At 49.7% G+C, this 13199-nt stretch overlaps 1 protein-coding gene across 4 annotated transcripts in view; it reads left to right on the forward strand.

Annotated features, from left to right (window-relative positions):
* The window catches only part of Znf423 (zinc finger protein 423), a 324973-nt gene that overhangs the window by 41969 nt on the left and 269805 nt on the right, over window positions 1-13199 (forward strand). The window contains exon 2 of one of the 4 annotated variants that reach the window (XM_070011962.1): window positions 1880-1927. The exons of the other annotated variants lie outside the window; for them this stretch is intronic. Within the exon in view, the coding sequence (XP_069868063.1) occupies window positions 1915-1927 (13 nt within the window). The 5' untranslated portion in view covers window positions 1880-1914. The remainder of the gene's footprint in view (window positions 1-1879; window positions 1928-13199) is intronic. 4 annotated transcript variants of the gene reach the window in all.

Genomic DNA, 13199 nt, shown 5'->3' on the forward strand with positions numbered 1-13199 from the left:
AACTCTGGGCCTAGGCGCTGACTCTGAGCTCCTTTTGCTTAAGGCTAGCGCTCTACCACTTGATCCACAGTGCCACTTCCAGCCTTTTCTATTGGAGATGAGTTTCACTAACTTTCCTGTCCTGGCTAGAATCTCAGGATCCTCAAATCTGAGCCTCCTGAGTAATTAGGATTACAGGTGTGAGCCACTGGTGCCTGGCTTTGTTTTCTTTTCTTTTTGTTTTGTTTGTTCATTTATCTGTCTTTGGGAGGGTAAGAGGAGACACAGAGATGGAGGGACAAAGGTTGAACAAATCCAACAGTGGAACTCACTAGACATATGTTGAAAATGAACTATACACCTTGTAGCTGGGGATAGGAGGAAAAGGGAGAGAGTGAGAGAAAGGGTAGCATTGTCCAAAAAGAAATGTACTCATTACCTGACTGATGTAACTGTAACCCCTCTGTATATCACCTTTATAACAGTAAAATTTTTTAAAAATTGATCAATACTGGTGCTGGTGGCTCACACCTGTGATCCTGGCTACTCAGGAGGCTGAGATCTCAGGATTGTGGTTCACATGTGTACATGTATGCACCCATACCATCATCCATTTGGGACTTTGTGAATGTCAAACATTAAAAATGCAGCTGGGCACCAGTGGCTCATGCCATTAACCCTAGGATTACAGCTCTCAGGAGGCTGAGATCTGAGGATCTGGATGTGAAGCCAGCCAGGGCAGGAAAGTCTGTGAGACTCTTATTTCCAATTAACCATCAGAAAACTGGATATGGCTGTGTGGCTCGAAGTGGTAGAGCTCTGAGCTTAAGCAGAAGAGCTCAGGGGAGTGCCCAAGGCCCTGAGTTCAAGCTTTATGACTGACAAAAATAAAGGAGTAGACATTGTGCCCAGGGAATGGCCCCGGATGGCCTAATGGTAGTCCTTACCATGATTGGTTGTCTCCTGCATTGCTTGGCTGGAGAAAGGAAGTCTGGGGAGATGCATGTGTTGAGCTGGGTTGGGGGAACTTTGATTGACAGTCCCTCGGGGTTCAATAGGTACCATGTGGTTTGGGGGGGGCAGTCAGGTGTTGTTAGCAGAACACCTAGAGGGTAGTACACCTGCAGGACCACATCCTAGTGGGTTGCGCTACCATCTTGGAAGGCTCTAGTTGCCTGCTTTCTCTCTCTAAGGTCCCAGCTACATCTTTCTGGTGTCCAGTTCTTAAGTAATTCTGAATACTCCCACACAGATGACCCCAGTTCCTAGGAAGGCAAACAGTCCATTCCCTTCCTTTGGGCCTATCAGGACTGATCCCAGGCTGACAAATGGACTAAGCACCACTTGTATGTGGTCACTAGCAGTAAAAGGGTAAAGGTCTAGCAGCCACCAGTGTGTCCTGCAGCAGAAGTCACCCAGGAGCTGCGCTTCCTCTGAGCTTCCCAGAGGGCTGCATATGCCCACTCTGCCCATGGGTAGCGGCCATCCCCACCAGGATGCTTTAGGTTTGAATTGCCATAAATTGGTCTTAGTTGTGTGTTCACCCAAAGCCAGTCCTGCAAGTCCTCTTGGAATTTTGCAGGCATTATTCCTTAGGATGAAGGTGCCGCACTGTGCCTGAGGCTTTTGATGGCATGACATATCAGCATTGGTGCCCCAGTCCAGGTGGGAGGATGGACACATATATAAGCCTGAAGTTGTCCCTGAAGCTATGGGGATATTAGTTCCTCCTGTTGCTGTCCTCAGTCTCCCTCATTTACTACACCCATAATTCACCATGCCTGCTAGACAAACCACCATAGAACTACTGGGGAAACTGAGGAAAATGGTTGGATTTGCTAGCTTGGTATATCCTGTTTACAGCAGTGTCCATTTTTCTGCCCCCTCTCTTTCCATTTAGGCAGGTGACAGGTATCTATAACCCAGAGGGGATCCATGGTATCTATGAGTAAGTACCCTCTGTCTCTGGAAACTTGGTATGAACTTTTACTGGTGGATAACCCTGGGTTTGAATCCCAGCTAGGCCACTGAATGTGTGACCTTGGGTGAGTGTCTTAACCTCTCTGGGATTCCTCACTTGTGAAGTCAGGATGGTTAAAAACGCCCTACCAGGGTTCCCCAAAAGAGCACACCTTGCCATGATTGTGCAGACTGGACAGAAATCTCTTGTCCCTGTGGCATTCATCTCACATGACAAAGGGCTCCCAGTGGGCCATGGGGAGTGGGCTGGCCAGCCTCCGGACAGCTGCCTTGTTCCCGGATCTCGGTTTTCAGGCTGGGTAGCTGAGGCGGGTGGGGCAGGTGGGGCTTGGGCAGCTGATGGAGCCTCCTGGAGGGCTGAGAGGCCAGTTGTAGCCTTAGAGCCAAGCAGAGCGCCAAGCCAGGCTTAACCCGTTCTGCCCCTACCAGTGGGTATGCACGGCTGTTCCTCCAGGCCCTGATGCTACCCTTGGCTTTGGCCACCTCACTTGCTTACGCTGTGGATTATCTTTTAGATGCACGGTCCCTGTGTACCCATGCCCAGGCTGAGAAGTCAGCCAGGCCTGCTTCAGCACCTACTGTCCACAGAACACCAGCCTGCTGCTCCCTGGAGAAGCCTGGTCGACCTCTGCTGCACACTCTGGGTGACAGCTGTGGGCAGGCTGGGCTAGGCTGAGTGTTTCACATGCTTTCATCTCCCTTCCCTGATTGCCCTCAACTACTTCTGGGGACAGCCCCTCTCCAGTTCTAGCCTGGAGAGACCTTGTCTATCTGCTCTGCCCTTCTGGCCCCTCCCATTCTGGAGTATCCCCCCCCCCCCCACCTGCCCTGCACTTCTGCTGGTTGAGTCCTTTCTGCTCCTGAAACCTTTCTGCCATGACTTACACTGGCTGGTCCTGGCTTGACCCCCTGGGGCCACACAGAAAGCTCAGTCCTTCTTCCTTTGACAGCTCTTTAGATGTCTGATGACAGCTCTGGGTCCCTGAGCCTGCCCCACTAGGTTAGCAGCATCTGCTCCTCAGCTTCCCTTCTAAGACATTGCTCAGGTCCCCCAGTTACCCTGCCCCCCTCATCCCCGTGGGCTGTGATCTTGGAGCTAGCCTTTCCAACGCTGTCCCTGTGTGCAACAGGGCCACAAGACCACTCAGCCCATGGGAGCCATTTGTGTTCAAAAGGGAAAATGGGATACTGGGCATCAGTGGCTCATGTGATCTTAACTACTCAGGATGCTGAGGTCTGAGGATTGTGGTTTGAAGCCAACCTGGGCAGGGAAGTCCGTGAGATTCTTATCTCCTATTAACCAGCAAAAAACCAGAAGTGGAGGTGTGGCTTAAGTTGTAGAATGCCAGCTTTGAGCAAAAGAGCTCAGAGACGGTGTCTGAGCCCTAAGTTCAAGGCCTAGGATTGACTGCTCCCTCCCAAAGAAAACCCCAAACAAGAAAACAAAGGGATAATGTGAGCTTGAGGAAGCTGACCCCATCTCTCCCATGCTGTTTCTTGTGGCTCATTGCAGGGCAGTTACAATTTCTTCTGGGTAGATACGTTGTTACAATCTCCTGGATTTAAAAACAGTAACAACAGGTCTGGGAAGGTGGTTCAGTGGTAGAGTGCTTGCCTTGCATGCATGAGGCCCTGGGTTTGATTCCTCAGTACCATATAAGCAGAAAAAGTTGGAAGTGGTGCTGTGGCTCAAGTGGTAGAGCGCTAGCCTTGAGCTGAAGAGTTGAAGGACAGCGTCCAGGCCCAAAGTTCAGGCCCCATGACCGACAAAAACAAACAAACAAACAAACAGTAACTACAGCAAGTAGTGTGAAACCTATAATTCTAGCTACTCAGGAGGCTGAGATCTGGAGGATCATGGTTCAAGGCCAGACTGTAGAAAAGTTCTCAAGACTCCATCTAATTAACCTGCAAAATATCAGACTGGAGGCATGGCTCAAGTCATATTGCACAAGCTGAGCAAGCATAGGGCCTGACTTCAAGCCTCAGTACCAGAAAAAAAAAAAAAGCAAAAGAACACACCAAAAACAAAACAAAAACACACCCACCCCCCAAACTGCTGCCGGCCAAAAAAATAAAGAGTTCACCTTCACCACTAGATGGTGGGTGCTGAGCTTGTACTGAGAAGAGTGGAAGAGGCCGGCTCTATCTCTGGACAGAGTGAAGATGAGAGGGTACTCTAACAGCACGGGGCGGGAATCAGTGCTGTCCAGGCCCAGTGTGTTGCATTGTTCTAGCCTGTCGCTGAGTGACCTTGCGTACTGTTTTGGTGGCACTCACGTTTGAACTCAGCGCCTTGTGCTTTCTAGACAGAGAGGCATTATGTGAAACATACCTCCAGCCCCCTTTTTTTCTGCTTCATTTTTTTCCCCCCCAGATAGGGTCTCATTCTTTGTGCTGGACCTCAGACCTTGATTTTCCTGATTTCTGCCTCCCTTGTAACTGAAATTACAGACATAAGCCACTACACTTGAATGGGCCCATTGTTTGATATTAAGATGGGGATGGAATGGCAGGGAGGATTAAATGAGCTAAAATTTAGAAAGGGCTTAGCGCAGTACCTGGGCCCTGGAATTACCTGCTTCTCTTTTGTGGTTTGTCTCAGTTTTATGTCAGGCTGCTGTGATAGTAATAAGACTGAGCTGTTATTTCCCCATTTTACAGATTTATACCCTGGGTTTGAGGCTCTGCGCCAAAGTCTAGGCCTGCTGGGTTGACACGCTTGCCTAGTCCTGTGTCAGAAGCTGTGGGTGCCAGATGCCTGTCTGGAGGTACCATGTCTGCCTGCTGCCTTCACCGGGCTTCTGAGGTTTCTGGAGACTCTGTATCCAGGCTTCCCCAGAGAAGAAGGGATGCAGGGCTTTGAGGAGTGGGAAGGGGACTGCTGGGCCTGTCAGGGATGGGTCCCTTCTGGTAGGAGCCAGAGTACCTGGCATGGGCAGATAAGCTGGCATCTCTCCTTGAGATAGGTGGCTCCTGGCTGGAGCAACTGGCACAGGGGCCTAGTGGCTGAAGCATGACTAGTCCTTGGCAAGGGCCAGGCTGGGCTCTAGAGTGACTTCCATGTCATGGGGTGCTCTGAGGCCTCAGGTACGCATGGCTTTGAGGCTCTGGGGGAGGGAAATGGCTGCTGCCAGCCTCTCCTTGCTCAGAGTTAGTGTCTGGCTGCATTGGATTCTTCTGTACCCTTTTAGCCTCCAAACTGGACTCTGGACAACAGCAACACAGACAGCTGGGGAGATGATAACTGTATGGAGATCCCCTGGGCCTGTGGAAGGAGCCTGGCTCTGTCGTATGGGCTGGGCTGCGTACCTGCATACCCTCACCCCCAGAAAGAGCCATAGTCTTTGGGACCCAGGGCTGTCCTGTGACCCAGAGCCCTGAAAAATCAGGTACAGTCCTTATAGGAGAGGGTGTGGCACACAGCAGGTATGCAGGTAATACAGGTATGTACCACCCTGCCTGGCCTGATGTCTCTTTTGGTTCTAAGATCTGTAACTGGCACCTCAAGCATGTGATTTCATGTGTAGTAGGGCTTAGTGTGAAGCGGCACACGTGCAGCTTTGTTTTCCTGGTTTGTTTGTGTTGGTATGAAGCTTGAACTCAGGGCCTGTAGGATGTCCCTTAGCTTTTTCACTCATGTCTGGTGGTGTACTACTTGAGCCACTGGTGCCTAGCATGTTGTTTGTTGCGGGACCATGGCTGCTTGGTCTTGTACCTTGTCTCCAGCCTTTACTGTGCTTCAGATCCCAAGCTCTGGGTCCCAGCTCCTGAACTGTGGCCTCCTGATAGCCCCTATGAGCCAGTACTGGTTTGACCCTACTGACCTAGATGAAAAACTGAAGCCCCAGTTGTTAGTGCTGCCTGATGTCCAGCTCTGTATTCTCTACCTTTCACCACTGAATTCAGATCTTAGGGCTAAACATACCTGATAAGCTTCATGCACAAGCATGAATGAGAGTGGAGAATAAGGCTTGGCTGCCCAGAGGGTGGCAGTCCCAGGGTCCCTGGGATAAGCTCTGTGCTCTGTGTCCCTCTCCTGTATGGGAGCCATGGGGGCATGTTCCCCTTTCCAGACTGTTCTCCCCGCCCTCTCCCTGGGCCTCTCTGTGCACAGCCCAGGCCTAGGAGCCAAGTTGCCATTTCAGGGATTGGCTCAGGACTGTGCTTGGGCGTTCGGTGTCCCCACCCATGAAGGACGCCACGGGGAGGGTCAGAGGGATGGGGTGAAGGGTCAGGTCCATCACCTGGTGTGGTCACGTGTTCATGGTAGTGCAGAATGCTCTCTCCACACTCTGTTGGAGTCTCTTGGGGGATGCTGCAGCCCCAGAGCCCTGGGTCTTTGTTCTCAACCTCAGGAGCCATGGAGCTGGAAACATCACACCAAGAATGCCGAGAGCAGGGAGTGTGGCATCTGGCTGTGTAACCCCTGTACCAGGTCCTGCGTCCCCTCCTGGATCCTGGAAGGGCAGACGGCCATGTCGGTTGACTCTGTGGCAGGAACCTTTCTCCCCACACTCCTCTTCGCCTGCTTCCTTCTCACCTTCTTGGGGGTTCTGTGGTGGTGGGGGGCCTGGGTGGGAGTTTTGGTTGCCCTATAGCTTGCCACCTAAAGCTTCTCAGGGTCCTGGCAAGGGGCAAGGGGTCGAGGGTGGGCAGGGACTAGCTGAGATCTGCCTAAGAACCCCGGCTATATGCTGGGGGAGGCGTGTGCACAGAACATCCGTGCTAGCCCCGGCCTCACTGCATTGGACCACTGAGGCCCACTTCCCTCCTGGGCCTTCGAGAGCCGGCCCCTGCCAGCAGCAGACCAGATGTGTCTCTTCGGATGGTGGAGGGGGAACTTCTGTGTGGGTGTCCTCTCATGATGTGTGTGGGCTGCTATGTTTTGATCGAAGGGAGCCAAACTGATTTTCCTGGCCCATCTCTCCACCATCCAAGGCAGAAAGTTAAATAAACACAGCCAAGTATTATCACAGGACAGCAGAAAATGAACTCAGTCCCTAGAGGCAACCCAACATCTGGCAAGTGTGGGGCCTTCAGGGGTGTGGGGGGAGACAGATGTGGTTGGTGAGAGGGGGTACAGTGGGTCCCTCCTACCCAGAGACATGCTCTTTTCAGGGCTCTAGGCAGCCTTGGGGCCTGTGGGGGTTATAGGCAGCTTGGCTTTAGCTTTACCCCTCCCTATGTAGGGCCTTTCTGAGACCTGGACTTTGTCTGGACTTCTTCTGAGCTTACTTACTTTATTCATTTTTTTGTGCCAAAACTAGGGCTTGAACTCAGGACCTTAGCTGTCCCCTTGCTGTCCCTGAGCTTTTTTGCTCAAAGCTGTCACTCTACTACTCGAGCCACAACTCCACTTCTGGCTTCTTGGAGTTTAATTGGAGATAAGAGTCGCATGAACTTTCCTGTCTGAAGTTTGTATTGAACCATGATTCTCACATCTCATCCTCCTGAATAACTAGGATTATAGGCATGAGCCACTGGTATCTGGCAAGAAAGGTCCTTCCTTCCTTCCTTCCTTCCTTCCTTCCTTCCTTCCTTCCTTCCTTCCTTCCTTCCTTCCTTCCTTCCTTCCTTCCTTCCTTCCTTCCTTCCTTCCTTCCTTCCTTCCTTCCTTCCTTCCTTCCTTCCTATCATTGTCATGGGGCTTGAACTCTGGGCCTGGGCACTGTCCCTCAGCTCTTCAGCTCAAGGCAAGCGCTCTTCCACTTGAGCCACAGCGCCACTTCCACTTGAGCCACAGCGCCACTTCCAAGAAAGGTCTTTTTAAAGGCAGGCTTGCCTGCTGTTGTTTAGCTCTTTTGCTCAAGGCTAGTGTTCAGCCACTTGAGCCCTAGCTCCTCTCTGGTTTTTTTTTTGGTGATTAATTGGAGACAAGACTCTCATGAACAACCTTGATCCTCAGATCTCAGCCCCCTAAGTAGCTAGGTACCTGGCTTTTTAAAAAAAATTTTATATATGTTTTTTTATTGTAAAAATACTGTCAGAGGGGTTACAGTTACATGAGTAAGATAATGAGTACATTTCTTATCAAGCATTGTTGCCTCCTCCTTTGTTTCCCTTTCCCATTCCTTCTCATCTTCTTCCCTGCCAAAGTTGTAAAGTTCATTTTTCAATATAACGACTGTATATCTCATTGTTGCAATGGGTCTACTTGTATCCCTATTTAAATGATTTGTTTTTGCCCTTCTCTTCCACAAACTATACCAACATCAAATACAGTGAAAGCAGGGGTTATACCTGGCTTCTTTTCAAGCTTGAGGTCCAGTATTCCTGGCTCCATCTGGTGCTGGAGGCACAGACTGTGCTAGTGAGTGATGATACCTGTCTATCGCCTATCAAGAGCATGCATGCACGTGCGCCTGTGCACGTGCACACAGACATATGCACACAGACACACAGACACACACTTGTGGTATTGGAGTTTAAACTTAGAGCATTGTGCTTGCTAAGCAGGCACTCTACCACTTGAGTCTCTTGCTTTGTGTGTGTGTGTGGGGGGGGGGTTGTGGGGCTTGAACCCTGGGCTTGGGCGCTATCCCTCAGCTCTTCAGCTCAAGGTGAACACTCTACTGCTTGAGCCACAGCGCCACTTCCAGTTTTCTAGTGGTTTATTGGAGATAAGAGTCTCACGGATGCTGGGCGCTGTTGGCTCATGCCTGTAATCCTAGCTACTCAGGAGGCTGAGATCTGAGGATCACAGTTCAAAGCCAGCCCGGGCAGGAGAGACCGAGACTCCTATCTCCAATAAACCACCAGAAAACCGGAAGTGGCCCTGTAGCTCAAGTGGTAGAGCGCTCGCCTTGAGCTGAAGAGCTGAGGGACAGCGCCCAGGCCCAGAGTTCAAGCTCCACGGCTGACCAAAAAAAAAAAAAAAAAAAAAAAAAGAGTCTCACGGACTTTCCTGCCTGGGCTGGCTTTTGAATCGAGATTCCCAGATCTCAGCCTCCTGAGTAGCTAGGATTACAGGCGTAAGCCACTGGCGCACGGCTGGTCTCTTGCTTTTGCACCAGCTGTCCTATGATCCTCCTATCTATGTGTTTTGGATAGCTAGAATTACAAGAATGCACCACCATGCCTGGCCTGATGTCTGTGTTGGTTCTAAGATCTGTTACTGCCACCTCAAGCATGTGATTTCATGTGTGGTAGGGCTTAATGTGAAACCAGAAGAAAAAGTTTAAGTAAATGAAGGGAGTTTGTGAACAAAGGTCTCTGCTGGCCTGGGGTGGGGATGCAGCACAGCTACTGCTCAGGAGTATGTGTTGAGGTGACCCTGTGCCCCCTACTTGGTGTTCATCCTGTGTTGGAAAGATTTAGTCTTAGAAATGTTTCACAGGGGAAGGCTTGCCCTAGGAGGAACAGATGCCAGTTTTTTACTTAAACATTTTTTTTCTTTTGACTTCCCCCTCAGCCCCACCACACATGTGAATCTGGGGGGCCCAGAGGCCTCCCTGTGGGTGTGCTAACCACCCTGGGTGGGCAGTGGGGCTGGGCTGTAGGATACACCTGTGCCCATGCAGTGCCCCTCCTCCTACTCTGGACGTGTTAGAAGTGCTCATTCTCTGAGCCGTCCAGTTTCTGCTTGCTGTCCCTGTGGGGGCTGTCCATGTGGAATTCTAACGTGCTTGGAAATGGCCCCTGTGGCTCATTGTGGGGCAGGGCATTGGGCTGCTTCTACAGAAGACTGTGAGGGACAAGGTACTAGCTTGCTGTACACTTGCACATCTCTTGGTTAAAATAGGATTTATGTGTGTGTGTGTGTGTGTGTGTGTGTGTGTGTGTGTGTGTGTACACATACGTACACATGAATGTGTGTGCACACATGCACTAGTACTGGGACTTGAATTCAGAGCCTCATGTCTTGTTGGCTTATTCTGCTCAAGGCTGGGGATCTATCACTTGAGTCATAGCTCCACTTCAGGCTATTTGCTGGTAAATTGGAGATAAGAGTATCTTGGATTTATCTGCTTTAGTTGGCTTTGAACCTGGATTATCAGATCTCAGCTTCTTGAGTAGCTAGGATTACAGACAGGAGCTACCAGTGCCCAGCCAAGAATGAGACTTTTTTTTTTGTCAGTCATGGGGCCTGAACTCTGGGCTTGGATGCTGTCCCTCAGCTCTTCAGCTCAAGGCTACTGCTCTATCACTTGAACCACAGCGCCACTTCCGGCTTTTTCTGCTTAGGTGGTACTGAGGAATCAAACCCAGGGCCTCATGCATGCAAGGCAAGCACTCTACCACTGAGCCACCTTCCCAGCCCATGAGACTATTTTATTTTATTTTTTTGGCAGTACCAGGGTTTGGGGCTTTACACTTGCTTAACTTTTTTGCTCATAACTGGTGCTGTACCATGCTTCTAACTTAGTTTTTTTTCTGTTTAACTAGAGATGGATTCTCATAGACTTCCCTGTCTCACTGTCTCCTGAATAGCTAAGATTACAGATGTATGCCATGGACTCCTGTCTATATGTGTACTTTTTTTTTTTTTTAACATAACCACATCAACAAGAACAGGATGAGGAAAGGAACAATAAGTAAAACAGAGAGGTGAAAGGCAGACCCGTGTGTCCAAAGCCAGGTGAACACCTGTGCACCTGGCACCCCTCACTCTCCGAGTGTGCACATCCACATGCACACACACATCAGTTTCTAATAAGAGACTCAGTTTCTTTGCTGAGTTTTAAAATAAACCACATGTATAACAAGGCTCTGACATTTATTTACAGTATGTTAGCACAGTGGATAACTTGTTAAAGGCTCATAAAAGCATATTAGTTTCTATTTTATGGTGCTTTTCTTCAAACAAAAGTAGAAAAAAGATAGAGAAGGATTCTGGTCTCTCCTGTCTTTCTTTCTGCCCCAAACAACTTGCACATCTGGGCACAGCTGGCCCCCTCCACCCCGAGTGAGGGGCTGGCCCCAAACCTGCAGATGTATCAGGACATGCCCCATGTCCACCTCTCCTGGCATGTGGTTGGCTACCTCTGTCCTGCCTTTGGGTGGCCTCTCAGCACGGCCCCTCCCTGCCTGGGTGTAGTATGCCTTCCTTTAGAACTGAACAGCTGCTGGGTAAGAACCACTGAAACAGGCTGTGGAGCCAGACCCTATTATAAATCCCTGCTTACATGCCCTGAGTTTGGTTACAGGGACCATGTAGATATGACTCCATTAAATGAAACACTGGCACAGGAGACTGGGCTTGGGGGGAGGGGTTAGGTAGGAGGCAATCTGGGGCCTGGGCTCTGTGTCAGTGCCCACAGCAGCTCCTCAGAAAATAGTCCAACCTTAAGTGGATTTTCTGGAGCACACAGATAGTAATCCTATTAAGCCTTGCCCACTCTGCCAGGCACTAAGCCGAGCTCTTTGCCTTGGTGATTTCTCTGTCTTTAAAATGAATGGGAATTGTATTACTTTATAGGTGTGTGTGTGTGTGTGTGTGTGTGTGTGTGTGTGTGTGTGTGTGTGTGTGTGTGTGTGTGTGTGTGTGTGTGTAGGTGTAGGGGGCAGAGAGAGAGAGAGAGAGAGAGAGAGAGAGAGAGAGAGAGAGAGAGAGAGAGAGAGAGAGAGAGAGAGTGAGAGTGAGAGTGCAAGAGCGTGTGTGAGCAGGTATTAGGATTTGAACTCAGGCCAGGATGCTGTCTCAGCTTCTTCACTCCAGGTTGGCACTCTTAGCTCTTGAGCCATAGCTCCACTTTGGCTTTTTATGGTTAATCTATGATCAGACTTTCCTGCCTAAGCCAGCTTTGAACTGTGATCCTCAGAACTCAGCCTCCTGAGTAGCTAGGATTATAGACAGGAATCACTGGTGCTTAGCCTCACTTTATAGATAAGACTCAGAGAGGTAGAGTTGTTGCTCAGTGGGACAGTAAGCAAGAGGGAGTGTTTGTGATGGATAGAATGCCATACCCAAGACTGACCTCTGCAAGGTGGTCTCTAAGGGGTTTGGAAAACAGGAGTCATCTCACCCCCTGCCTTCCCAGCCAGTTTCTGCTTTACTGAAATGAGCACAGCTAGAAAGCTCCAGTGATGACCCCATACTGGCTGAGTGAGGCCAGTGGTGCACAGGTGAGTGTAGGAGCTTTGGAGAGATGTAGCTAGTCCCCAGTTCAAGTCTGGGCCATGCCACTGATACTTTATATAATTTGGCCCATTTAAACAAATTCATTTAGGTTATGTTTTTCCCATCTGCCAAGTGGGTCTTCACCTTTGTACCACTGAGATCCACAGGCACAAGCATGGGTTCACAGTCTAGTAGATGAATGAAGGTCAAAGTCCAAGTGTCTTCTCAAGTCTTTTACTGGGCTTCACTGAGGGTTCCAGAATGTCAGTGCTTATGGAAGAAGCAAAGGATCAAATGCACACTGGCAGTGTGTCTCAGTAGGAGCCAACTCCTTGTTTTTAGAACTTGCACCTCTGAGAACAGGCTTGCGGCCTGGGGTGTGTCTAGGCACTGCGGTGTGGATCCTTAGACTTCAAGGAACAGCTGGAAGGAAGTAGCCTGGATTGGTCAACTTAGTCTAGGGACCTCCTAGCTCTTGGGCATCATCAGCAGGTATGGTATTAGCCTAGGATCTGACCGTTAGAGATGGCTACTGTGTTTCGCTGAATAAAACATAAAAACAGGTTACAGAGCAGTGTGTGTTCTTCAGTTATATGTAGTTGTTACAGTGTTCTGGAAAGTGATTACTATATTTATGGAGAAAGTCATTCTAGCTGAATAGGAGAAAGTCTTCCTTGCGGCTCACTAGTTGTATACCTAGTTTTGTACATTGTAGGCAATTACTTATGTCAGTCACTTTTTATACAAAGAGAAGCTAATTGTTGGAGGCACCTTGGAGTGTATTCTGTCTGACATCCATGGGACAGTGTGCAGGCAGGGTGGGATAGGGGTTGCTGGAAGGCCAGACAGGTGAGATGCTTGTGGGGGTCCTTGCTGGCTCCAGCCCCCTCCATAGCCCTGCTCCTCATCCAAGTCCACACCGATTGTGGGATCTTCCCCAGCTCCATGTTCAGTGGGTCCTATTTGGTCATTTGATCATAACCATAGTGGAGTGTTTACATTATAGGAATTGGCAACTGCTAAAAGCCAGTCTACCTTCACCCTTTTTTGAGAGCCACATATTAAACATTTACCCATACACCATTTTCTTACTCGGCTTCCCATGTCATTTCATGTAGTTTGTGTATTTGGAGAGACTCCAAGGGATCAGATGTTCTTCTCCCTGAGCTGCTGCTGG

Source organism: Dipodomys merriami, unplaced genomic scaffold, assembly GCF_024711535.1.
Source record: "Dipodomys merriami isolate MVZ:Mamm:240054 unplaced genomic scaffold, mDipMer1.0.p SCAF_85, whole genome shotgun sequence".
NCBI lineage: Eukaryota > Metazoa > Chordata > Mammalia > Rodentia > Heteromyidae > Dipodomys > Dipodomys merriami.